Genomic DNA, 26,508 nt, shown 5'->3' with positions numbered 1-26,508 from the left:
ACCTGCTTGTCTATCCACTCCTGCCCTGAAACCCTAGGCTGGCCCTGAATTCACTGTATAGCCCAGGTTGGCCTCTAACTCATGCTTTCTGAGTGCTAGGGATACAGGCGTGTACCTGTGCCCTGGCTGCTTTTGATCACACATTTTCTAGTTTACAAATGGGTTGTTTCCTTTCCAGGTACAGATTCCTGGGTTAGAGAATTTGCACATGTTTGTCCCCGACAACCTCGCTGAAGAGAAGAAAATTATTTTGCAGCTACTCAATGCTGCCACAGGAAAGGACTGCTCAAAGGATCCAGATGAGGTCTTCATGGATGCCTTCCTGCTCCTGACCAAGCATGGGGTCCGAGCCCGTGACTCAGAAGAGGGCTGGAGCACATGGGAAGCCCGAGCTGTCAAAATCGTGCCTCAGGTGGAGACTGTGGACACCCTGAGAAGCATGCAGGTGGGTGGGCCTCCCACCACCAGTTGGGATGGTCGGAATGCTTGTAGGAACACTGTGGCAGCTGACAGACATCACCCTCACTGATCTGAAGTATATGCTCCTTAAAATCGCCTGTATAGTTCACTACATATGTTGTTAGCACGACTGTGCTAGAACTATCCCAGCAGGCTTGTTAAGTGTGTTGGGTTATACTGGGATGTTTGAAATGACCTGCACATTTGATTTATACCATTTTGTGCCTCTTAGATCCACAAACGTCAGCTAGATCTTAAAGTTGTCATTTCATTGATGAGTCGGTAGTTCTAGACAACACAGTCCAGAGTGCCCCTGAAGAGCGGAAACAGTGCGGCTTCGGTGTCACTTGTACAGAGAAGGACTCCTTATGGGGCCTGGTCAGATTTTGAGATTCACTGATTACTGCTTCCGGAGACTCCTCACATGTGTGTCCAGCTCAGGGGCAGTGAAAGCAGGTGTTCACACACATCTGGAGCTCTGCTGGACCAGCTGCCGTCTCCTCCTCCCCACCCACCTGTTCTTTCTCTTGCACTCTCAGTCAGACGTGCCCACTCTCTTGTTTAAGTCAGAAGTGTGGCAGCACATGTAAACGTGTCCTCCCACCTCTCTAGCTAATCACCAGCTTGGCAGCCAGACATGCGCTCAGCAAGTGATCTGTGTGGTGTTCCAGGCCCTGCCACAGCTCAGGTGCCATTACCTTCCCTGGACAGTGTGCTGCCCTACTTGGGCTTTTCCTCCTTCCCTCCTCCAGTCCTTCTGACTGGCTTGCTTGAAAGTGAGCATGGCAACAGGCAGGCTTCTCCCAAATACCGCAGTAACCTAGTCTCTCAGTGATTCACTCCAGGGAGCTCACCTCATCCCTGACTTCCATCTTCGTGGGCTGTTCCAGCACACCATCCATGTGTGCCCATGCCCTTTCACAGTGGAAAGTGGAGTTCTTTTTCCCTTTGCTGAAGAGCCAGCTTGCTGCCCTGGCCTGCGGGAGGTGTGTCTGCAGGTATACCTGCCGGGGATCCTAGCCAGGTGGCCAGCTGTTGTATGGTAGACTTGAGGGTGGCGCTGTTTGGGGCCTGGAAAGCCGTCACTGGTCTGTTTTATGCCTTGTGTTTGGTTTTCCTTCCAGGTGGACAACCTTCTGCTGGTTGTCATGGAGTCTGCTCATCTTGTACTTCAGAGAAAAGCCTTCCAACAGTCCATTGAAGGGCTGATGACTGTACGCCACGAACAGACATCCAGTCAGCCCGTCATTGCCAAAGCTTTACAGCAGCTCAAGGTACTGACCGCACCATCCTTGCCTCTGGATGGAAAGCTGTGGAAATGTCACATGGTGTGTGGTGATGTCATCAGAGGGGTGTGAGTGCCCCATTCCTCCTAGTGTATACTTGTGCACATATGTGAATGAGACATTCCCTTGATATTTCCTGAAACTGGGAAGGATGGAAATGAGCCAGTCCATGACTGTGTGTCGTGTGGCTGGTGGTTTACCAGAGTTAAGGTTGGGATTAGGTCTCTTCTGTTAAGTCTCTTTCCCCTTAGCAGTTTCCAGTGTTTGCTACAGGTGTTCTTTGTACACGGTCAGAAAGTGTTTATCCTATTGTTCCGTATGTGACTCGGCCAAGTGAACTGTAACAGAAAGAACCAGAAGGCACGAGGGCCTCCAGTACATGGCAGCCCCAGCTTTGCATCTTTCCCTCCTTTTCTGGTTTCACCGCTGTGTCTGGTGCTGCTCTCTTGGGTCCTGCTTTTAGCTGCTCCTTCTAGCAGCCGTGAGTCAAGCCTTCATAGCTACAGAACTATGGCTTCTTAGAGACTCCTGGGAAGTACAAGTCATTCAGTGAGCTTGTGGTTTTCTTCTGCCAATCCATTTTATTTTATTGATTGATTATAAACTTGTTGCCCCACCCTAATGCCAGGGCAAGGGACTATTGTCCTTCAGTTCAAGCCAGAGTCCTTGAGAGTATAAGCTGTTGTACGGTGTCGATTTCACTTGAGTTTGAAGGATCCTGGCTCAAGGACACAAACTGCCTCACCGAGAAGTCAGCAGCTCTGAGTAGCATCTGGGGATTGCATTATGGTATCATAGCTCAGGAGAGTTTCAGAGCAGGAAAAAAGGGGACAAACAAAAGAAGCACTCAAGCATTGATGTCCATGGATCAAGGTTCTAAGTCTGCTCACCAAGTATCACAGTGTAGTTTGGTGTATATGTCAGAAAGAGGGGAGTAATATAGAATCCCGAGCTGGCAAAATAAGGTCAGCACAGACTGGTTTGTTGAGGAATATTGAGTAAATAAAATTACCTAATTTTATTTACTGAGCCTTGGGAGTTTGGAAGACTTCTGAAGAGAATACTTTGCAATGAAATGTGAGTGATACACTCCCAGTGTACAAGGGTGTGAGAGATGGGTGAGAAGGGGTGAGTGTGGAGGGAGTGAGAGACAGAGTGGAAAGGTGTGAGTGTGGAAGGAGTGAGACAGGTGGGAAGGGGTGAGTGTGGAGGGAGTAAGACACAGGTGGGAAGGAGTGAGTGTGGAAGAAGTGAGACACAGGTGGGAAGGGGTGAGTGTGGAGGGAGTGAGACGGGTAGAAAGGGGTGAGTGTGGAGAGAGTGAGAGACAGGTGGGAAGGGGTGTGGGGAGAGTGAGAGGTGGGAAGGGGTGAGTGTGGAGGGAGTGAGAGACAGGGTGGAAAGGTGTGAGTGTGGAAGGAGTGAGACAGGTGGGAAGGGGTGAGTGTGGAAGGAGTGAGACACAGGTGGGAAGGGGTGAGTGTGGAGAGAGTGAGAGACAGGTGGGAAGGGGTGAGTGTGGAGGGAGTGAGAGACAGGTGGGAAGGGGTGAGTATGGGGAGAGTGAGATGGGTGGGAAGGGGTGAGTGTGGAGAGAGTGAGAGACAGGTGGGAAGGGGTGAGTATGGAGGGAGAGACAGACAGGTGGGAAGGGGTGAGTGTGGAGAGAGTGAGAGACAGGTGGGAAGGGGTGAGTGTGGAGGGAGTGAGAGACAGGTGGGAAGGGGTGAGTATGGGGAGAGTGAGATGGGTGGGAAGGGGTGAGTGTGGAGAGAGTGAGAGACAGGTGGGAAGGGGTGAGTATGGAGGGAGAGACAGACAGGTGGGAAGGGGTGAGTGTGGAGCTAGCCTGGTGCTGTTACAGAAGCACTGAGAGCTTAAATTAAGATACATTCTTCAGCCTTTATTTTGTTGACATTGGGATTCTTTGTTGTATGGTGTGGTGGGGTGTCTCCTGTTATATGCGGTGGTGGTGGGGTATCTCTTGCTGTATGGGGTGGTAGGGTGTCTTCTGTTTGGGGTTATAAGGGGATGCCTCATATGTATTGTGGAATATTTGGCAGCATCCTTGGCCTCCACCCATTAGGTGGCAGTAGACCTTATCTCTTCTCCATTGATCTCTAGTGGTTAATGCTCAAAAGTACTAGCAACATCAACACCTATTCAAAGAACAGAATACAGTTAGGTGCAGCAGGCACTTCCTGTGGCGTGTTTCCACCTGGTGTTTGTAAGGTGTTAAAGACAGAGTGGTGGGAATGAGATTTCTCTGTCATAGTGTGATAAAGTGTCTCGGTGGTATCTGTCCGTGGCTCGTCTCTCATGGGCTAATGATCACGGTCTGGGACTCTTCAGAATGACGCACTCGAGCTGTGCAACAGAATAAGCGATGCCATCGACCGCGTGGACCACATGTTCACCCTAGAGTTCGATGTCGAGGTTGAGGAGTGCGAGTCGGCCACACTGCAGCAGTACTACCGAGAGGCCATGATTCAGGGCTACAACTTCGGGTTTGAGGTAGGTACCATGTGCAAGGGAACACCACACAGCCCAGAATGGCTTTGTGGGTTACGAGAAGCATTATAGAGTTTAGACGACAAGCCTTATATTAATTATAATTATCACGTAGTAGGGAATGACACCTTATACTTCTGTGGAGTCTCCAAAGTGTCAGTTTTCTTTTAAAATTCAGATAGTTACCCAGATTTTAATTTTCTACTCACAGCTATCTATCTACTATATTCTTAAACTTTATTTAAGAGCTGTTTAGTATCATAAAAGTACATTCCTAATTTAAAAATAAAGTATTTACTGAGCTTTTTTTTTTTACTATATTTTATAATACTATGGGTTATTCAAAGTATACATACTAATTAGATTTTACTGTTCAATTTTAGAAAAAGACATTTTAGTCAGATGCAGTGTTATTGTAGGTATTGCAGTAGGTATTGCTAGAATGGACTGGTTAATTCTGATATATATGAAATCTTCTTACAGTATCATAAAGAAGTTGTTCGTTTGATGTCTGGAGAATTCAGACAGAAGATCGGAGACAAGTATATAAGCTTTGCCCAGAAGTGGATGAATTACGTGCTGACCAAATGTGAGAGCGGCAGAGGCACGAGACCCAGGTAACAGTGAGAAGCTGGCACTCTGTTCCCTACGTGGGCACATGCGGTTGCCCAGGTCTTGTTTCTGGGCACCACGTGAAACATACCATCCAGCCCAGTTTCAGTCAGTACTTTTCAAATGGATGTGTGTATACATGCCGCCTGTAACTAACCTTAGAGGAAAGACAATCTGTGATGTGTCCAAAATGGCCTGCCTCCTAAGAGGCATCCGTGGGGGGAGTGTGTAAATTGTCCCTGTGTGTGCCGCCCTGCAGTTGTCCCTGTAGCATGAAGCTGTCACTAAAGTGTGTGAGTGAAGACTGGCCGGGCAGTCTGTCATCAAGATGAGCAGACACGGGACACTTGGAAGTCACTTCCAAGGCAGAACACTGCAGACTAACTGCATGCTAAATGGAGAGCTGGAGCCTGGAGTGACCAGCTAGCTCACAGATGATGCATGTCCCCCTAAATTCCCGCACGCTTCTTTTTGGTGTTATAACTGACTTTAAAAAGCCATCCTGTTCTTTTAAAAAAAAAGGTTACTGTAAGCTCATTCTGCTCAGGTGTTTAAACAACCACCACCGCCACCTCCCCCCAGGAAAGACCAAGCATTTATAACATCTAATTTACATATTACATGGAGACACTTGCATCTTTGCATATGAGCGTCACTGTTTTATGGAGACTAGTCTGCTAAGTTGCTTTTATTTATGAAAATAGGATTTATAATATATTAATTAGATGGCATTTAACTTCTGTCCAACTTATGCTTGTATCTTTTGTCTTTTTAATAGTACAGTAAATTTCCAATTACTTTTACGCTAATGTTAGTGTGTGTAACTCATGCAGCACTTCCCCAACTATTATGTGACTGTTGAATATTTTCATATTACAGATGGGCCACCCAAGGATTTGATTTCCTACAAGCCATTGAACCTGCCTTTATTTCAGCTTTACCAGAAGATGACTTCTTGGTATGACATACTCCTAAATACTTTTTCAGTTAGAGAAGAACCAAGTTGGCCACTCTCTCTCCTGGACAGTGTAATCTTTATGGAGTCCTGGTTCTCAGGAGAACCATCATCCTGTGATGATGATGATGACTCATCAAATGTAACAGATGTAAATTCCATCATGTTACCTTCTGGTTATGGAGACGCATCTTTGCTTATAGATGTCATTATTTTATGGGAATAGTCTGCCATGTTGCTTTTATTGATGAAAATAAAATTCGTAATACATTTTAAAGTGAAGTTAAATATCCAGTTTATGTTTGTATCTTTTGTCTCAAACTAGCTAAAAATATTTACTTAATGTCAAATGTTGCTTTCAAATAGACTGAGTCTAGTGGGCTGAGGATATAATTAAGAATTTACTTTATCATCATCAAATTTTTCTTTGGTTTGTAGAGTTTGCAAGCCTTGATGAATGAGTGCATTGGGCACGTCATAGGAAAGCCACACAGCCCTGTCACAGGTTCGTACCTTGGTGAGACCAGCACTTGCTGGTTTTGATGAGCCAACTGTATACAAAATAGTTTTTTTTTTTTTAAGAGTATTCAGAAGGTGACAGAGGTGAAGTTCATGCAGGGAATTCTATGGTCATTATTCTATACCCTACAGGAAGATTAAAATGGCAGCACAAGGTGCAGCCATACATTTTTTTGTTTTTCTAGTGTTAATACTGCAGCCTGCTCTCCTTGTTAAAATCTTTGTGTATGGAGCAAATGAGGAGGGTTCCCCTGGTCCTCTTTATCTCATGAAGGAGGGGTCCCCTGGTCATCTCTTGTCTCATGAAGGAGGGTTCCCCTGGTCCTCTTTATCTCATGAAGGAGGGGTCCCCTGGTCATCTCTTGTCTCATGAAGGAGGGGTCCCCTGGTCTTCTTTATCTCATGAAGGAGGGGTCCCCTGGTCATCTCTTTATCTCATGAAGGAGGGGTCCCCTGGTCTTCTTTGTCTCATAAAGAGGAGGGGTCCCCTAGTCTTCCCTTGTCTCATGAAAGAGGAGTTCCCCTGGTCCTCCTTGTCTCATGAAGGGCATGTTTGTTTTTCCGATGTTTCTCTGACTTCTCTGCTCACTTGAATAAATATTGACTTGGTTTCAGTTTTTTAAAAAAATGAAGTTCTTAGCTGGGCGGTGGCCACACATGCCTTTAATCCTAGCACTTGGAAGGCAGAGACAGGCAGATCTCTAAGTTTGAAACCACCCTGGTCTACAGAGTGAGTTCCAGGACAACCTGGGTTACACAGAGAAACCCTGTCTAGAAAAACAAAAACCAAAAAAAGTTTTTTTGTTTTTGTTCTTGCCAAGACAAACAGTATTTTATTTTCAAACAGTTTTGCAGTGTATTCTGAATCCTTAAAAAAGAAAATGTTTATTCAGAAAGACAGTGTTATTCTTGACACAGTCTGTGAGTCAAGCAAAGTCACAGTTACGCCATACTCACTCCAAGATAGAAACTTTGAATTGCATAAAGTAGTTCAGAAATGGTAAGTTTGCCGGCCATCAGCTATGCTGGTTAAAAGTTACTTGCTAGGCATAAAAATTTAATATCAAAGTGGGCGGGCCTTAATCACTGCCTTTGTTTAGAATGTAAGTTGTCCATGCTTTTCTTCCCAAAGCTGTCATGATATCGACAGTTGCTGTTGTAAAACCGCTCCAGAGCATTCTGGAGAGGAGCGCTTCACAGGGGGCTGCTCTCCTCAGACTGTTGCCCAGCCTCACTAGCAGCAACAGAGTTTGCTTTGATTTCTCAGAACATTTTCCACATGCCATGCTATTAAGAGGGAACGACTCTGACATAAGGTTTCCGTTTAGGGTGAACTGTATGTAGACTAAAACTGCTAGCACATTAAGAGATGACGTCATAGCACAGGGAACACAGAAACAAGGTGGCTCTAGAAAGCAACCAACCGTAAGAGAAAGACACGTTAGAATAGAGAGAGTACCGGCATGCCAGTCTCTGCCCCACCCAGCTGGAGAGAGAGCTGGAATCATGCCCATTTTGTAGTAGGAAATCACTGGTTTTAACATTTTCCTTGGAGTTTCATCTAACTTTGGCACTAGGACCTAGCGGACAGGTCGAGCACATTCTTTGCATGCTGGGCCTGCAAATCTCCATCACCATGAGGCTTGTCAGTAATAACATCTGATTTTGAATGTCATCGTGAACTGTAGCTATGTCAGTCCTGTATTTCCCCATTTAAAGGGAGAAGAGAAGGAATGCACTGTAGGGAGAAGCTAGTGTGTCCCTTCACTGAGCCCTGGCGTCAAGTAGTGGAGCATGGTAGCATGTGTGAGGTGCAGAGGTCTCCACCCCAGAACCTGCACAAGCATCTGTGTGCAGAATCTTCTTCACATCTAGGAGGCAGTCGTCCGACAACACGCCTCAGCGGTTCACTGGGTGAATGCCGGTTATTTGTTCAGCAGATGCTGTGCACGGTTGACACTGATGTTTACCGAAGTGTGGTTTCAGTGCAGGAAAGTTTGAATGCATAACATAACTTTACAGACTTTTAAGGTGACATATTTGGTGGAACTTGCATATTTTTTCACCCTGTGAGTGAATTTGTCTTGTTCATTGTTGAAGTCAATCGCCATCCCATTTACACAGAGACTTGGCATGAGTTTCCCGTTGCCCGCCCTAATGAGTTTGTTTTGTTGCCATTTTCGGCAGCTATCCATCGGAACAGCCCCCGCCCTGTGAAGGTGCCCCGATGCCACAGTGACCCTCCCAACCCTCACCTCATCATCCCAACTCCAGAAGGATTCAGGTATCTGCTGCTCCTGCGTCACGGGCTCGTCTCTGCTCCCTCCGCATGCTCCTGCTCTGCAGTCGTCTGGGCGCTTGCTCGGGAGCTCGGTGCTTGTCCTTCTGATGGTCACATGCTGCCTGAAGCTCTTCTCTGTGTTATCTTGAGGACACAGCACAGTGCCTCAGCTGCAAAGGAAGGCAGACCTGCCTCTTTAAGATGAGTTAGCCTCCAGCTTCTTTATAACCCCAGCCACCGAGTGCTTTCTGGCTTTGGAGTCGTTCTTTTTCTTTCTTGGAAAAATAAGCTTAGGAAAACATGTAAAGTACAGTGAACATGTAATCGCAGCTCTGAGCGTCTCTTTAACAGTGGAGAAAGTTGGAGTGACCAGTCCACTCTAGACGTGTGTGAGTGTGTATAGTGTGATTAGGTTGAGGGTCCAGAAACACACCCAGGTTCACACTGATCCTCTAGAATCAGCGTTTCTGTGACTTTGGGAGTGAGTGTTCTCTTCCCACTTTAGTGCCTTTGGCAAGCCAATCTCCTGTGGTAGGGTTTTCTAGGTCAGGGCCTTTTTTCCCCCAACACATAGACCAGAACTCTCAAGTAGCAATGTGCATTTTATATTTTAAAGATTTTTTTTTTCATTTCCTACCTGTGTATTAGATACCAGTACCTCCCCTTTTCTTACCTGTGTTCCTGAAGCCTTTCTTCTTGCCTTAGCACCCGGAGCGTGCCTTCCGACACTCGGAACCATGGCAACTCTGTTGCTGCTGCTGCTGCTGTTGCTGCCGCCGCCGCCACCACTGCTGCTGGCCGCCCTGGCCCAGGTGGTGGTGACTCTGCGCCGGCCAAACCTGTCAACACTGCCCCTGATACCAGGTAGTCCCAGTACACCAGCAGTGTTTCTCCCATCCCATTGTCCCTCATGCCCTTCCAGGGGGTGCTGAGCATCAGGATGTGTCACAGGGTGACAACTGTGGGTGCTGGGGTCCCCTCTGGGTTGTCAGAGCCTCCAGACCCTGGCAGCAGGCAGCAGAAGCAGAGCAGTTTCTGAGGATAATGTTTCTTCTTCGGAGCCAGCGTGAGCTAAAATGACCCCTGGCTCTGCCAGTCTTCACCTTACTGCACTCGAGGAAAGATCCTGGGGTGCACAAGGGACTTGTGGCTGGGCCTGGCAGCCTTTTCCAGGTCAGAGCAAAGCAGTTCTTTCTTAATCTCAGCCAGCGTCTGAGCAGAAGGGGCCCCACCAGCGTTCTTGTGCGGTAGGAAGGCCAGTTGTGGAGAGGCACCCAGAAGGAGTGGTGTCTGGGAGACGGCCAGATATAGTACCCAGGAAGAAGCAGTATGAAAGCAGGGCAGACTGTGTGGCCTTGCAGCTCAGACAACTGAGATGATGTCACACTGACACTAGTCCTTAACAGTCTAAGATTTCTGCAAACATTCCTAGTATTGCTACTCATTAAAAACAATTAATATTCCTAATTTTTAGTCATAAATGTCCATAACCTTAAAATTTTAAATTTAAGCTTAATCATTAACAACAAAGTAAAATAAATATTAAAGCTCCCATTTCCTGCTTGTTTTGGTATTGGAGAATTCCATGGCATAAGTCTTCATGCTGCTTCCATCTCGCCATGGGGAGCCACCGAGATTTTCATTAGTGTGTGTTCAGAATCAGGGGCGGTAGCCAGCTTCCCAGCTGCTGCATCCATGTCACTCAAGATGTTTCACTGCTGGCCTGGAGACACCTGCCTCTGTAAGGTGGAGGAGCCGGTGCGGGCAGTCTTCCCCTCCAACTTCACCTGTACATCAATGGCATCTGATCGTCTCTGTGGAGCCTTGTGTAGATCTTAGTCGTAATTCAGGTCCACTCGACCTCCAGTGGCTTTTGCAACAGCACAGTTTTGAAGTTTTTTATTTTTATATTTTTAATACATAGGAACAAAGTTTGTGAACACGCATAGAAAAAGCAAAGTCCCACAAAGATATGTATGTGAGTCCAAGACTCCTGCCTGCAGGAGAGGCCTGCCAGGCAGGTGCCTTCTTGCTCAGGCCTGTTGCTTATCCCTGAGAGCCCAATCATAGTGCAGTATGGGCCTGAAAAGGGTACCCTGCGCTGTGACAGTAGCGTCAGCCCACAGCGTGCCTCCTGCCCCCAGTGTTCAGTGATGTCTTAATTTTATTTTATTGATCTTGGAAATAGCTATTCTGGGCTGAAATTTTATCACCAGTATTCACTTGAAAACATTTTTTTTTCAGTGCTTGGTGTGCCAGATCTGGCCAGTTTTCAGTGTGGCTCAGGAACTACCTATAGGTTTTCAACCCTGTTTCAAGCTGGTTTACTCCACAGAAACTGGCGACCTTTGCAATTCACCGCAGACACTTACGTCACATTCACAGATATACCAAGGGTGCCTCTTGCCTTTTACCTTTACAAAAATTTCTGAAAGTTACAAAATTGACTTATGTAATCTTCAGGAAAGCGAGAAGGTAGAGATACCGAGTGACCCCTGTAGCCTCCCAGATATGGCCCTGCTTTGCTTAGGAGTGGACTGTGTGTCCTTCCTTCTGTTAGTAGCCTGGCCCTCAAGTACCACCAGAGCTATTCCGAGGACCCACAAACAGCAGATGTGGTGCCGACATCAGGTAGACACAGACTAGCCCAGGCTGAGGGCCATGGCTGCAGTAACCGTGCTGCTCCAGGCCTGCTCACAGGGCCTGCCCACAGGTACCACACTTCTACACACTTGCGCGCGCACACACATTTTTGTGTGGTCTTTGGGTACATGAACTGTAATCTAACGTGTCCTGCTTAATCCCAGCTTTGCCCTTGTGAGCTCATTCTCATTCTTACTGAACAGTTCATGTTAGAAGCGCAGCTGTCTAACTCTGTCTCTAACATGCTGAGTCTCTTGCTCTCCAGCTGCTTGGCGACTGCCTGAGAAACTGTTAGGCATTCCTTTCTTACTGCTAAAGATTTGCAATCTTTTGAACCATGTAATGGTTTTAGCACTCTTGTTACAATTAAATATTTAAATATATGTTGGTAATATTTTAATATAATGTTGGCAACTTAAACATTACCTGATTTGTTTAATAAAACCTTATCCACTCTAGGCTTAGACCGTGGAGCTTTTCTTGTTTCTGTTATTAACGTAGAATGAACAAACTTGGGGGCTTCCTGTCAGTCCCTAGGAGAGACCCTATGTCAATGGTAACCTTGTTTATTTGGGTGATAGATTTTGTGGGGCTTGCCCATGTGTCCTCTGCCCACTAGATGCCAGTTGCAAATGCTCCCTGACAATACCGTCCTGTTGAGAATCAGGATTCTAGAAGAACCTCACAGACCTTTCATTTTATGCTGTATTCACTTGATAGCTCAGTTGGGTTTGTTTTGTTCTGCTGATGTTAAAACAGGGGTTCCAGTGTCCCTGAAAACGACCGCTTGGCCTCCATAGCCGCAGAACTGCAGTTCAGGTCTCTGAGCCGGCACTCGAGCCCCACAGAAGAGCGAGATGGTGAGAGTCATGCTGACACCATGCATTCTCCAGAGCATTGGTATTCATCTTAGTCACCAGCCCTGATGCCCTTGAGTCCACAGGAATGTGGGGAGCCACCAGGCTTGAGGAGCCTGCTGACCTGGCCGTTCAGAGCAGTGTTGTGTATTCAAAATCTTCTTCCTTGTGTTTTACAGAAATATCACTTTTGATATTTTAATTGTTGAGCACTCTTACTCAAATACAGAACTATTACTCTGATTGTTGTAATATGGTGACAGCCCCCCAAGCTGCCTCTTAAATAGGGTTCCCCAGAATGCTGTTCTTGTGCAGTTCTGTTGTCAATTATGGAAGGTTCAAGTCTCTAACAGTGTCTTCATTAGGGGCCATTTTCTAGACATGAATAGACACACGAGCCTCACCAGAGTCAGCAGTAAGAGCAGATTGCCAGTGATGGTGCCATTCACCACTGCAGCAGGGTGTAGTTTTTCCATAAACCTTAATTTGTATGAAAACCACTTCCTGCAGAGCCAGCATATCCTCGAAGTGACTCAAGTGGATCAACACGGAGAAGCTGGGAACTTCGAACACTCATCAGCCAGACCAAAGGTATGAGAGAGGAGTCGCACGTGTCAGTGTTCAGGCTCCGAGTCCTTAGATCTCACGTATTAGCACTGTGACCTCATTGGTACCTCTGACATCACAGTACCCACCATGGCCTTTCTGAACAGCTTCTGTTTCATGCAGTGTGTTACAAAGGCCTTTGGATGTGCTCATCCTTTAGTAGTTGGCACAATCCCTTGATGGTGTCAGTACTTGTGAATGGAAGCATTCATCTTCATGCCAAGAAATTGGAGAAAGAACTTTGGCTGCTGGGAGGTGGTGATTAATAAGTTACTGTGAGATCGTCCTGTCAGCTGAATTGAGGAGGAAATGGGGGCAGGGTTAGAGTTCTAGTGCAGTGATTTCAGCAGGTGGATGCATTAGGTTAACATTGGGCTTCAGAGCTGGGTTGCAGCAAGAAACAGCTGTGGTGAGATAGTTGGCCAGCCCTGTGCAGATCTGTGTATATTGAGGGAGAGACTTCTGGACCTAAGTCCAGAAACTGAGAACCAGTCTCTGCGTTAGTCTGCCTATAACTGTGGTTACCCTGGACATGGTGGTGGCCCTGAGTCTGCCCTCCTTTTGAAAACAAATACCTGGTGATTAGGTAAAATTGGGAACCACTAGGACTATGTCCCTCTCAGAAAAGCTGCAATTCCCAGTGGCATATTAAAGTCCAAGTCTTCTGAAGAAAGGCTCATTAGTTTAAGATATCTTTTCACAGGTATTTTGACACTGGGGTCCACAGCCTCAGTTGTAAAAGAATGTGTCCAGACAAACCTAGTGTATCAGGTATTTGGGGGAAAAAAAAAAGCCAAAAAACTAGATTTCCTTTCCAGGATTTAAAAAAACAATTGATAGATAGCAAAATAAGCTAATTAAAACATAAATTTTAGCCGGGCAGTGGTGGCACACACCTTTAATCCCAGCACTTGGGAGATAGAGGCAGGCAGATTTCTGAGTTTGAGGCCAAGCCTGGTCTACAGAGTGAGTTTCAGAACAGCCAGGGCTACACTGAGAAACCCTGTCTCAAAAAAAAACAAAACAACAACTACAAAAACATAAGTCTTTGGAAATGTCACTTTTTGAATTAACCTTATAGCCATCCAGATCTTCAAAGATCTCTTTGTCTCCTAGACAAAGCTGAAGCTCTCAGGTAGCTACATCATGGGTTGTATGTAACCCATTAATGGCTGGTAAGTATGAACGTGACCAGCCTTAGTGTCCATCAGCAGAGGCTGTGATAAATGTCACACACATGCATGTGCGCTCATACACACATAACATGGAATGCCATGTGCTGGCTAAGGAAAAGGAAATTACATCATGTGAGGAACATGGACAGAGATCACGTGTTGCTGTTTTCTCTGTGTCCTCTTGGAAACCAACTTCCCTTCATGATGGGACTGATAATTTCGCGTCTTTCTGCAGACTCGGCCTCTAAGCAGGGGCCCATAGAAGCTATCCAGAAGTCAGTCCGACTGTTTGAAGAGAGGAGGTATCGAGAGATGAGGAGAAAGAATATCATCGGTCAAGTGTGTGATACCCCTAAGTCCTATGATAACGTCATGCATGTTGGACTGAGGAAGGTGACATTTAAGTGGCAAAGAGGAAACAAAATTGGTGAGGACGCCAAGGGGTTATTGCGCCAACAATGACACTCGTCCTAGTGTTTGTCATGTAATTCTTTTTTCACATTTACAATACAAAATGAAAATTGAGAAAATACTTTTAGATAGTTTAATGCATTAAATTCAATAATTCTAGAAGTTTCCATTTGAGAACTACTGAACTTTGGCTCTCTTCATCTGTGTTCTTTTATCCCCATGAGAATATTATTTGAGAAGAAACTAGATATAAATCAGGACAGGAGAGTCTCTCCCTTACTCCCCCCCCAAATATTTTTGTAGTTAATTGATTTCTAAGTGAAATTACTCTTAACAAAATAACTAGTGGTAGAGTATCATATCCAAGACTCTTCATGCACTTAAATACATTTCTCTGTCGAGCATTAAATGTGACAGGCAAGCATAGTTGTGAGAACTCTGTGAGCCCTAGGAAACTGGAGATTCCTAGTCCTACCTTAGTGCAGTCAAATATCCTGCAAGTCATCCTAACTGTCGCTCTTGATCTCCTTTATCATACGTCCTTGGTTTAGGGTCCCAGAAGCAGCCTTGGAAGCTTCCCCTCACACTTGAGGTCCTGTAGCAGTGTGGCCAGGGAGCGTCCAGACATGCTATTGGCCACTCCATTCTGCCCCAGTCCCAGCCCAGACCCCTTGAGGGGAACAGCACACTGCTTCCCTATCTTCATAGCTCTTTGGGTTTCCTAAAGCACATTTCTGTGTCACTGTGACATTTACAGATAGGTGTGCATTGACACGATTGCCCAGACTTTGGCTAGCAGGGAACACTAAGGGCTCCTGTAGTCTTAAGTAGCAAGCTAGAGTGAGCATAATGGTGCCTCTGTAAACATAGTCCAGAGTCAGAGTTATTGTAAGCTCCCCGACTGCTGTCTGTAATGGCTGGAAGAGTGGCCTGTTTGTGTTTTCCACAGGAGAAGGACAGTATGGAAAAGTGTACACCTGCATCAGCGTCGACACAGGGGAGCTGATGGCCATGAAGGAGGTGAGTCGTGGTTCTCTGGGCCTTCCTGTAGATAAATCTGGGTGATTTAGGTTCCGTTTATGACACTTGTGCATATAGCTTGCCCCAGGACTCTGAGTTACTGGGCCTGGGTCCTGTGTTTGAGCATTTGACAGTTGGATCCAGCTGCAGCTGCCCTGAGATTCCTTAGTGGAGTTGATGACTCCGTAAGGGATTCAGGAGATCAGGATCTCAGCTGATTCTACTGCTAATCAGGTGGGCAAGCCTGTGGAAGCAGCTGGGGAAAGTGAGGAAGGCTGAGGAAATGGAGCCACCACTCACACTCTGTGGGCACGTGTGAGGAGAAGCCAGGGAGACTCAGAAGTGAGGACGGGCAAGAGCTGGGGAAGCTGAGGAACAGCCACCGGAGGCCTCCCAGCTGTGTGGGGACCGAGGGTGATGGACGGGTTATTGGAGACCTTGCCAGGCTGCTATGCGGTTTTAATTTTCACCAAATATGTCATTACTCTCCTTTGTTTTAACGTTTGCAAATTTTAACTGACAAAATATAAAATTTTGATTGACAATATAACTATATATTATGGCTTAGAAAATGTGTTGAGTATGTAGACACTGTGGTGCGATTGAATCAAGCCTGTTTACCGCCTCGTATTTTGTTAACTGGAAAGTCACTCTTTAGGCTGTGAGTGCCATATGACTGCCCATAGGCACATTTTTAACAGTTCAGATTGATCTGGAAGGCCAAAAGCAGGCGCACAAGCTGCACAGTCACTGACTCGTAGAGCCCAGCAGCAACCATGGGCCTGTCAGGTGGAGTCACTCAGATCCATCCATGTTGTCTTCTAACTGTAAGACCAACTGTGAGAGGAAACGAAGTCAAGGAAAGCCTTTGATGTGCTGCCCCGTCCTAAGGCCTACGAACCGACACGTCAGGAGACAGCTTCACGGCACAGACAGTATCTGTAGTCATCATAATTGTCCTTTTCCAGATTCGATTTCAGCCTAACGACCATAAGACTATCAAGGAAACTGCAGACGAGTTGAAAATTTTTGAAGGCATCAAGCACCCCAACCTGGTCCGGTACTTTGGCGTGGAGCTTCACAGGGTAAGCAGCTCTCACCGCACTGGTGAGCGGGGCACAGAGCAGCCCAGTCCTGCATCCCAGGTCTTCCCAGTGCAGAGCACAGTAACTGCCTTCTTTCTGAAACTGGCTTTTTTCCTGAAATTAAGTCGCAGACTACAGTAGTGAGCCCAGCATGTATCCTGGCAGGCAGACTTCTCATGCACCCATCCTGCCACTCTGCCGCTTGCCGCTCTGAGATAGTCATTCTTCTCTCTGATATAGTCGACCTGCATGGAATAGGAAGAAAGCTAAGACCACTCTGTGTTGAGCGATGGGACAGGGAATAAGCCACTCACAATGTGCTGCCAGGAGCCAGAGCTGCCAGGGCTCAATTGTCATTGTTTTCACTAATAGATTTGTGATTGACAAGGATGTGTTTCAGTACTTGATAACACCTGCAGGCATGGCTGTCATTCCCTGTCTAAGGTTGCATGGCGGGTAGTCTCAGAATGGCTACTAGTTACCTCTGTGATTCTCAGATCTGACCAAACGAACTGTACCATCCCAGACAGGAGGCAGGCAGCCCCTCTGAGGAGAGTCAGGCGCAGCTGTACCACTCCTTCAGCACTCAGGGTGTCGTCTACACCCCAGCAGGAGGAAGATGATTCCTATGTTTGGGCCCTGGGGTTTGCAGTGTTCATGCCATTCATGGAAAGACAGTCAAAGCGTAGCTGTTGTGTTGCTTCCCCAGGAAGAAATGTACATCTTCATGGAGTACTGTGACGAGGGCACACTAGAGGAGGTGTCGAGGCTGGGCCTTCAGGAGCATGTCATCAGGTTGTATTCCAAGCAGATCACCGTTGCCATCAACGTCCTCCATGAGCACGGCATCGTTCACCGAGACATCAAAGGTACTCCTTACCTCCTGCTGTCCAGCCCATAGTGGGTTCAGTCATGGTGCTCCCATGCCACCTGTTACTTCTTCAGGTGGATGTGCCTTCACACCTGTTACTTCTTCAGGTGGATGTGCCTTCACACCTGTTACGTCTTCAGGTGGATGTGCCTTCACACCTGTTGTTACTTCTTCAGGTGGATGTGCCTTCACACCTGTTGTTACTTCTTCAGGTGGATGTGCCTTCACACCTGTTGTTACTTCTTCAGGTGGATGTGCCTTCACACCTGTTGTTACTTCTTCAGGTGGATGTGCCTTTACACCTGTTGTTACTTCTTCAGGTGGATGTGCCTTCACACCTGTTACGTCTTCAGGTGGATGTGCCTTCACACCTGTTGTTACTTCTTCAGGTGGATGTGCCTTCACACCTGTTACTTCTTCAGGTGGATGTGCCTTTACACCTGTTACTTCTTCAGGTGGGTGTGTCTTCACACCTGTTATTAACTTCTTCAGGTGGATGTGCCTTCACACCTGTTACTTCTTCAGGTGGATGTGCCTTCACACCTGTTACTTCTTCAGGTGGATGTGCCTTCACACCTGTTACTTCTTTAGGTGGATGTGCCTTCACACCTGTTGTTACTTCTTCAGGTGGATGTGCTTTCACACCTGTTACTTCTTCAGGTGGATGTGCCTTCACACCTGTTACTTCTTCAGGTGGATGTGCCTTCACACTTGTTACTTCTTCAGGTGGATGTGCCTTCACACCTGTTACTTCTTCAGGTGGATGTACCTTCACACCTGTTGTTACTTCTTCAGGTGGCTATGCCTTCACACCTGTTACTTCTTCAGGTGGATGTGCCTTCACACCTGTTGTTACTTCTTCAGGTGGATGTGCCTTCACACCTGTTACTTCTTCAGGTGGATGTGCCTTCACACCTGTTACTTCTTCAGGTGGATATGCCTTCACTTTAAGTGCTTCTAAAGTGGGCCTTGTGCCAAGAAATGACAGAACCCAGATGTCTGTGCATTATAAAGTCCTCACTGTCACCCGTGCAGCCCACTTGAGAGAAATCAGTTTCCTGGAAATGAAGTGCGCTGCTTCTGCAGCCTGCTTTGATGTAGCTTACTCTGTGCTCGCTGAACACTCGTTACAAACCTCCCTTTCCTAACCTGTGTCAAGGTCTTTGTGCTCTCCTGTCCAAATGCATGTTGTAAGTACATGAACTGAGTGAATCCAAAATGCCTGTGAGACAGACCATGCAGCTGTGTCTTTGGAGGTAAAGTTTGTGTGCGTATGCTTTTCCGTCCCAAGAGAGTAGCTGACCAAGGTCTAGACCCAGTTCTGGGCAGTTACGCTGGAAGCTGCTTTGGCCTGGGTCTGCTATGCTAGCTTGAGCCTGCCTGTCCTGTGCCACATGGCTGGGTCAGTCTCGGCATTTGCTTAGCTGTCCCTGGCCAGATCCAGTTGTCCTACTCCACACTCCACACTCAGTCTGTATATCCCCACGCTGGATCCTCTGAGCCCTAAGTCAGTTTAGCTCACTGGTGACCTCATCAAATGCTTTGTCATTAAGAATGGCCAGATAGAGAACAGTTTCAAAATGCTACTGTGCAGTTGTTGTAGAGACCAACTCTGGGAGGCTCTAGCTAGTGAGGATGGACTGTGAGAAAGAAGTTCATGAGTATCCAGTGTGAACACTGTGTTACTTTTTAAGGTGTGTTGTATGACTTAATGTCAGTCATGCTGTCTTATTTATCCTAACCAAGCTGCCCTGAGACGAGCAGTGACCCCACGTCCCCTCAGGAGTGTGAAGGGTGTGTGTGTTGATTGTAGGAACACTGGAATGGGAAAATACACAGCACTGTTATCAGTTACAGTTAAAATGAGCTCAGAGGTGGCCTCTGTGGAACTCTGCAGTCCCCAGTGTTTGTGGGTTCTCTTCTGTACATCCTTGTCTGACAAGGACACACAGAGGAGAGCCTGCCCTTAGCAAATGGTCACAATGCTCAGGCACTTCCACCCATGGCTGGATTTTCTATAAAACTCTGTAAGTGTGTTTGAGTTTTTGATGAATTGTGTGTCTGCCAGTTCTGGGTGTCTGCTCTGAAGTCTGTTGATTTGCGTTAGTTTGTAGTTGTGGTCCATACATTTTCCTGTGGTTGCTCATTGGAAGTGGAGTTCCACAAAACTCCGTTTTATTTAGTTTGTGAATGAAGTCTTTGGTGTCTGGGTTACCATGTGAGCATCTTGAGGTACCCACATTTGTGTTTCAGAGCCCACTCACTGCTTATTTCTGTTTAGGTGCCAATATCTTCCTTACGTCGTCTGGACTGATCAAACTGGGAGATTTTGGATGCTCAGTAAAACTTAAAAACAATGCCCAGACCATGCCTGGCGAGGTGAACAGCACCCTAGGAACAGCAGGTAAGGGCTCGTCCAGCGGCTCTGAGCTCTGACCTGAGGAAGGCCTCTTTCCCTCTCAGGAGGGGCTTAGCATTAGGATTGAAACTGCTGGTTAAATCACCAGTTACATGCTAACTGCTTGGTATAGTTGTTTGGTATTAGGTTGAATTCCCTGTTTTAATTAAGAATACAGTTTACTAGAAATTTTAGCAGTCAGAGTTGCTTTTTAAAACAAAATTCTGTCCCTAAAATGTCCCTCAAGTTGACTTGAGAATGAAAGCTTTCAACATGTGCTGCCTGTCCCTGGATGAAGGACATCAACGAGGATTATTAACATGGTGCTTGTCTGGTGCTGTTGATATGTAGTGCTGTGTTGGTAACCCGTGCTATTCCCATATCTGACTGTAAAGCTTACATGGCCCCTGAAGTTATTACCCGAGCCAAAGGAGAAGGCCACGGACGTGCGGCAGATATCTGGAGTTTGGGGTGTGTCGTCATAGAGATGGTGACTGGCAAGGTAAGCTCCCTGTGAACCAGAAGGAAGACTCCATGCAGGTCACCCACAGAACTGAGGCTTTATCCTAAGTGCTGTGGATACCTTCCAACTTGAGCTCATGACCAGAGAATCAGTGGAGCTCATGATAAGGTGCAGAAAGGTTCAGAGAAATAACTGAGAAACACCTGTCCATAGGGTACACATAGGGTCACAGAGAGCTCCTAGGACTGAGTTTATGTTTCAGCTTTGAGGTTAAGCAGAGAAACATAACCTATCCGTGCCAACAAATAGAGAAAAGACAGTCTATTTGACTGATGCCAGTGTGTGGGAGATCTTTATCCCTCACTCTGGACAACTCCAGATGGATCAGATTTCTTCATGGCAGTCTGTAAATTCTGAAACTGTGCAAGATTTGACAAAGTTGAGGACTATTTAGGACTTTCTGGTTAGGACTCCAGTTGTTCTGGAAATAAGGCTGACGGTTATCAGATGGGGCCTCATGAGATCAAAGTGCTCTGTGCAGATTCTGGGGAGATGGCCATTTGGGAAGGTGCCTCTTATGCAAGTATCAGACTCCTAGCATGCATGTAAAAAAAACCAAAAAGCTGATAACAAAAGCACGTGTCTGTGAAGGCAGAGACAGGAGGATGTGTGGAGTGCAGAGCCAGCCTGTGTAGTCACCCTGATGGGCTCCAGGTTCATGAGAGACTGACAGAAAATGAAGTGGGAAGCAATGAGGGCTGACTCGTGTTAGCCTCTGATCGCCATGCACATTTAGCATGTGTCTGTGAACTCACAAACACACTCAGACACACACACACATGTGAACTTGCATGTACACACAAGAGCTTCTGCACTGCAAAGAAATAGTTAACCAAGTTAAGAGGTAGTGTGCAGAATTGCACAACAGTCTGCTGGCTGCACATCTGACAGGATTAGTATGAGAATATTCCTAAACAACAAACAGACAAACCACAAAAAGAGGCAAGGAGCTGAAGAGAGTTCTCAGAAGGAGAAATATTTTAATGAGCGTTCAACATCCTTAGCCAACAAGGAAATGCAGGTTAAGCTGCTCCGAGGCTCTCTCTGGCCAGTCAAAATGGCTGTCAAGAAAACCAAAGGCAGCAATTACAGATGAGGGTGTAAAGAGAGAGGAGCCGCATTCACTGTTGCGGGACCATGAGCCTATGTAGCCACCGTGGAGATACATGTGGCGACGTCTCAGGGAGCTAGACCATCAGATGACTGAGCTATGCTGTTCTGAGAACATGCGGAAAGGACTGTGTGTGCCGCTAGAGAGGCTTGGCTATTCGTTACGGGTTTACTCAGTGTCATCAGGGAGATCGGCCTCAGGGACCACTAAGAGATAAGCAGGTAATGGAAACACAAAATATTACTCAGCCATGTACGAAAAATGAACCATGCAGCTTGCAGGAGTGTGGACGGAACTAGAAAATACTAACCAGGTGATAAATAGCACAAGTTCTTTCTCATATGCAAATCGCAGCTCCTTCATTTTAATATACACATTTATGTGGGAGTGGCTGGATGTAGGAAACTAGAAAGGGTCCTGGGAGAGGAGGCTATCAAGGTTTTAAGGATAAGCAGGACGGAGAGCAGTAAACACGTGCAATGGGAAAGTGGAAAAGAGAAGCTGGGGTTGCATAGGGAGATGGGGAGATGAAGGGATGCAGGGCCTGTGCGGGTGCAGGAGGAAAGGTGGAGTCCAAAGCTAACATGTGCAGAGAGCCTGCGCGTGCATGCTTGCAGCAGCTCTGTTCAGGAATGCCTGCGCGTGCATGCTTGCAGCAGCTCTGTTCAGGAATGCCTGCGCGTGCATGCTTGCAGCAGCTCTGTTCAGGAATGCCCAAACTTGAAGCAGCCAGGGGGCCTTCAGTAGATATGAGCCAGGATCAGCAAACCACACCTCCCTGGTGGTCAGCTGGCTGGGTGAACTGGATTGACAAACTGCGCCACATCCATACAAGGGATGTTACTCACTGGTGTGAAGAAACAGGCTTCAGATCCTCTGAAAGGCAGGAGGGTAAGAGATGAGAGGTGCTCGACGTTGCACACACTGGTAAGTGAGAGTCCCTCACAGACTGCGGGAGGCAGGACAGCAAACACACCTCTGTAACCACAGCATTCGGGAGGCTGAGGTAGGTGGGTCATAAGGCCAGCCTGGGCTACATGGCAAGGCCCTATTTCAGAATTGACAAAAGGTCGTGGTTGCAAGGGGTAGGAAGGAAAGAGCTAAACCGTGGAAGGGATTCTTGGGATGACGGAACTCTTATTGTATCAGTGCCTTTCTCACTGTGGTACCCAAATGCCTTCAGAATACAGAGAAAGTGTTCATTTGGCTCATAGTTTAAGTCCATCCTGACTTGAAGGGATGGCAGATGAGTATTTGAGGCAGCTAGTGACATCATACCTGCAGTTATAAAGGCAAGGGGACAGGAAGTGGATCCAAGCTATAAAACCTCAAGCCCTACCTTAGTACGTCTTGTCCCACCTCTTAAAGAGTCCACAACCTTCTAAAACAGCACCACCTGCTGGGAATCAAATGTTCAAACACTTTGCCCATGGGGGACAGTTCACATTTAGAATTATTTATTTTATACATATGAACACACTGTAACTGTCTTCAGACACACCAGAAGAGGGCATAAGATCCTGTTACAAATGGTTGTGAGAGCCGGGCGGTGGTGGCGCACGCCTTTAATCCCAGCACTTGGGAGGCAGAGGCCGGCGGATTTCTGAGCTCGAGGCCAGCCTGGTCTACAGAGTGAGTTCCAGGACAGCCAGGGCTACACAGAGAAACCCTGTATGGTTGTGAGCCCCCAGGTGGCTTCTGGGAATCAAACTCGGGACCTGTGGAAGAGCAGCCAGTGCTCTTAACCAGTGAGCCATCTCTCCAGTCCAGACAGTTCACATTCAAACCACTGTGGAGAATGGACTGCTATCACACTTGTGTCTAAACTCACAGAATGTATGAGACAGAGAGTGAACCCTGACGGTATGTGTTCGTTAGTGGCAGTACAGGCATTGACTTACCAATTGTAAATGATCATAACTAGTAGGAGAGAGTGAGGAGACAAGGCATGTGAGGGTGCATGGGGACCCACTGCTTCCCAGCCAAGGTTTCTGTTACCGTAAACTACACTAAAAAAGCAAGCCTGTTGTTAAAAAGAAACAGATGATCATTCTCACCGTCTCCAGATTAGTACATTTAAAAGGGAAATTAATCTTTCCTTAGCACATGAATAACATTTAAAGATTATGTTATTTATGCTAAGAGAGGTATGAGAACAGTCATGCTTCAGACGAAAATTCACAATGGAAGCTCACTCTGGAGAACCGTTTTCTATACGATGAAACTTAAACTTACTCCCTAGACCACGGAAACCTTGCTTCTGGTGACAGTCCTGCTGATGAGTAATGACACAATGTGCGTGTGTGTGCGTGCGCGTGTGTGCGCGCGCATGCGCGTGCACGTTCACACGGGCACATACAGTATGTGGCTGCTGTCTGGTATTGTTTATGTAACACAATGACTAGGAGTCTGAGTGTTACTAGGAGGCAGCCATAGAGAGAATACGTGTGTGTGTGTGTGTGTGTGTGTGTATTGAGGTGAATGCTCCCTTTTCCCTTAGCGTGGAGTGGGAAGGTGGCCATGGGGCCTGCTTTATTCTAGTCAAGCATGAACAGGTGGGCTACAGAGTACATGTTGGCAGTAACTAGGGAGTAGCATATAAATTGGGGTGTGTGTAGACCTAGTTCCTTCTCCCCGAATCTCATTTCCCTATAGTCACAATGAAATAAGATTTGTGGCGATGAGATTCTCATAATTCCACAAAGTGGTCAAGAACCATTGAGTTTTACCATCTGTCAGTTTTGTAGCGGCAAGCCTCTAGGTGACACAGAACTAATGGCCTGTCCCAGCACGGTGCAAACGGTAGCTGCTTGCCTTTGTTTAGATGCGCAGTCTCACTGGAGCACAGGACACTGTTGTGTGTGTGTTGACTGGAGCTCTGACATTGTATGCATTCTAAGCCTGATGTGTTTCCTGTTTGTTCCTGCCAGCGAGTGTTTGCTTTGCTGGGCGGATGTCTTCTGGAGATACCTAGAGAGGGATTGGGTATTTGTTGCTGTGACCATGTGATACTGAGGCCTGTTTTGTTTTCCCTTCCCTGTCTCTGCAGCGGCCTTGGCATGAGTATGAACACAACTTTCAGATTATGTACAAGGTGGGAATGGGACACAAGCCACCAATCCCGGAAAGGTTAAGCCCCGAAGGGAAGGACTTTCTCTCGCACTGCCTGGAAAGTGACCCGAAGATAAGGTGGACAGCCAGCCAGCTCCTCGACCACGCTTTTGTCAAGGTTTGCCCGATTGTGAAATCCCCCTCTTCGGGGTCAAACACTTAAGTTTGGCTTTGCATCTAGCACAAGCCATTGGAAACTGAAATATAAAATACTTCTGTCTAAAAGGACAGGAGCTAAATGTCTTAGTGTATCAGAGATCTGTTTTCAGTTAGTGAAATGCTCGCTAAGGCCCTCCTTCATGATCTGGTGACAGGAGGCGAGCGTAGTTCTTGCCCTCGAGAATGTGGTCATCTTGGACCTCTCACTGTATTGTGGGCAGTAGTGACACATGCGTGATGAGAAGTGGGGCTTAGCATTTAGCACCCTGTGGTAGCCCTAGGCAGGGCTTTCTTAGAACTCAGTCTCTGAGAGGGCGTGGCCACGCAGAGGGGCAGACAAGGTGTCAGGCATGAGGGCTGGTGCGGGCAGGGCCAATGAGGAGCTTGGTGTGTGCGAGGTCTGGTAGGAGATAAGGCTGGGAAAGATAAAGGAGCAGCAGAGGGTTGTTAACAAACAACATGGCTGGTGGCCCTCAGCCGTGCTGAGGGGTTGGAATGGCCCTGGCTGAGGAGCAGGTTGGAGGTGTCTGGGGTGGCCCCACCTCCTGGCTCCTCGAGTCATACGAAGGTTGCGTCCACCGCAGTAAAGCCAAAGGGCAGCAGGTTGAGACCGTCTAGGCATCGGCAGCCTCTTTGGTAAGATCTTTCCAAGGTTTGTTAGAAACACTTGCTTGGGATTTTAGGTGGGTGTCTCGTTACGTAGGGCTGGCAGCCAAGAGATGCTACAGAACAGTGGTCTGTGGTAGAGAGCGGGCACACAGGAGCTGCCGGGGCAGTGGTAGGAGTGTTGGGAGGGGGGTGAGGACACACCACACACTGATACGCAGCTAAGGACCCTGCACCGGAGTCCCTGATACAGGGTGGGCGGGTGGAACATGAACTCAAGTGTGAGCTGGCTACAAGAGATACTGGGGACAGGTAAGGAACCGTGCTTCTTAGCTCTGAAGTAGATGACACTGCCCTGAAGGAGCTGTCCTATGTTCAGCTCAGCCTTCCCTGAGAGCAGACACACAGTAGGTCTGTTTCCTGTCTTTCTTCACATGTCGGGGACTGGTCCCAGCGGGCCACTAGGCCTTGCCTGTGGGCCAGAGGCCAAGCATACACACACAGGAACGTGCTTGTACCAGTAGGGGCTCAGCTTTCTCTTGCTTCCTCACAGGTGTGCACAGATGAAGAGTGAAGCTGAGCAGTCCGTGGCCTAGTAGTGTGTGGACAGAACCCCGTGATCACTACTGTATGTAATATTTACATAAGGACTGCAGTGCAGGCGGCCTTCTTAACCCTCCAGGACTGAAGACTACACGGGTGACAAGCCTCCCTTCTGCTGCTCCTGTTGTCTGCTGTAGCCCAGGACCCCCTGAGTGACAGTGCTGACGAGGTTAAAGAAGCTGCATGTTAAGTGCCATTACTACTGTACACGGGCCACCGCCTCTGCTCCTCCGTTCCTCCTGTGACTGAAAATCGTGACATCAGCATAGTGTTTTTGAGCTTCTGGGGTTCAGAAGAAAATGTACTGTTACCGGGTGTCCAGGACCTTAGTTCAACCTCCCGTTTGTTGGCTCTGACTGTGGAGCCTCCTTGTTGGCGAGCTGCAGGGTTGTTATGCAAAGGTTTTTAAGTGAAGCTGAAGAAAAGGCTCTTTTTCAATAAATGGTTTATTTTAGGAAAGCTAAGTCAGTGTCTGTTACTAGCTCACGGCTTAAGAACAGGACAACAAGCAGAGGTCTGCCACCCGCCCTGCGCTCGATTCTGCTCAGTAGAAACAGCACAGCCAAGCTTGCCCAGTGGGATGCTGAGCCCGGTCCGTCCAACCTGCAGCCTGTGGGCCATGTGCATCGCAGGATAGCTGTGAGTGTGACCCAAGGCATTTGTGGATGCCGGCACATCACAGTGTTTAAGATTGGGTACACCTGAT

The 26,508-nt window shown here is 47.3% G+C and overlaps 1 protein-coding gene across 2 annotated transcripts in view; it reads left to right on the top strand.

Annotated features, from left to right (window-relative positions):
• Map3k4 (mitogen-activated protein kinase kinase kinase 4) overlaps positions 1 to 26,266 on the top strand; it is a 90,436-nt gene extending 64,170 nt beyond the window's left edge. Inside the window, exons 10-27 of one of the 2 annotated variants that reach the window (XM_076926650.1) lie at positions 179 to 445; positions 1,584 to 1,733; positions 4,098 to 4,259; positions 4,740 to 4,873; positions 5,748 to 5,826; positions 6,262 to 6,328; positions 8,530 to 8,626; positions 9,329 to 9,487; positions 12,026 to 12,126; positions 12,634 to 12,714; positions 14,140 to 14,331; positions 15,265 to 15,335; positions 16,304 to 16,420; positions 17,130 to 17,289; positions 19,573 to 19,695; positions 20,085 to 20,191; positions 24,373 to 24,552; positions 25,753 to 26,266. In XM_076926650.1, coding sequence (XP_076782765.1) covers positions 179 to 445; positions 1,584 to 1,733; positions 4,098 to 4,259; positions 4,740 to 4,873; positions 5,748 to 5,826; positions 6,262 to 6,328; positions 8,530 to 8,626; positions 9,329 to 9,487; positions 12,026 to 12,126; positions 12,634 to 12,714; positions 14,140 to 14,331; positions 15,265 to 15,335; positions 16,304 to 16,420; positions 17,130 to 17,289; positions 19,573 to 19,695; positions 20,085 to 20,191; positions 24,373 to 24,552; positions 25,753 to 25,773 — 2,268 coding nt within the window. In that variant the 3' untranslated portion in view covers positions 25,774 to 26,266. The remainder of the gene's footprint in view (positions 1 to 178; positions 446 to 1,583; positions 1,734 to 4,097; positions 4,260 to 4,739; positions 4,874 to 5,747; positions 5,827 to 6,261; positions 6,329 to 8,529; positions 8,627 to 9,328; positions 9,488 to 12,025; positions 12,127 to 12,633; positions 12,715 to 14,139; positions 14,332 to 15,264; positions 15,336 to 16,303; positions 16,421 to 17,129; positions 17,290 to 19,572; positions 19,696 to 20,084; positions 20,192 to 24,372; positions 24,553 to 25,752) is intronic. The other variant, XM_076926651.1, reaches the window with a different exon arrangement.
• The last annotated feature ends 242 nt before the right edge of the window (positions 26,267 to 26,508 follow it).

Source organism: Arvicanthis niloticus, chromosome 28, assembly GCF_011762505.2.
Source record: "Arvicanthis niloticus isolate mArvNil1 chromosome 28, mArvNil1.pat.X, whole genome shotgun sequence".
NCBI classification, from domain to species: domain Eukaryota; kingdom Metazoa; phylum Chordata; class Mammalia; order Rodentia; family Muridae; genus Arvicanthis; species Arvicanthis niloticus.
This window is presented reverse-complemented; position numbering and strand designations above follow the sequence as displayed.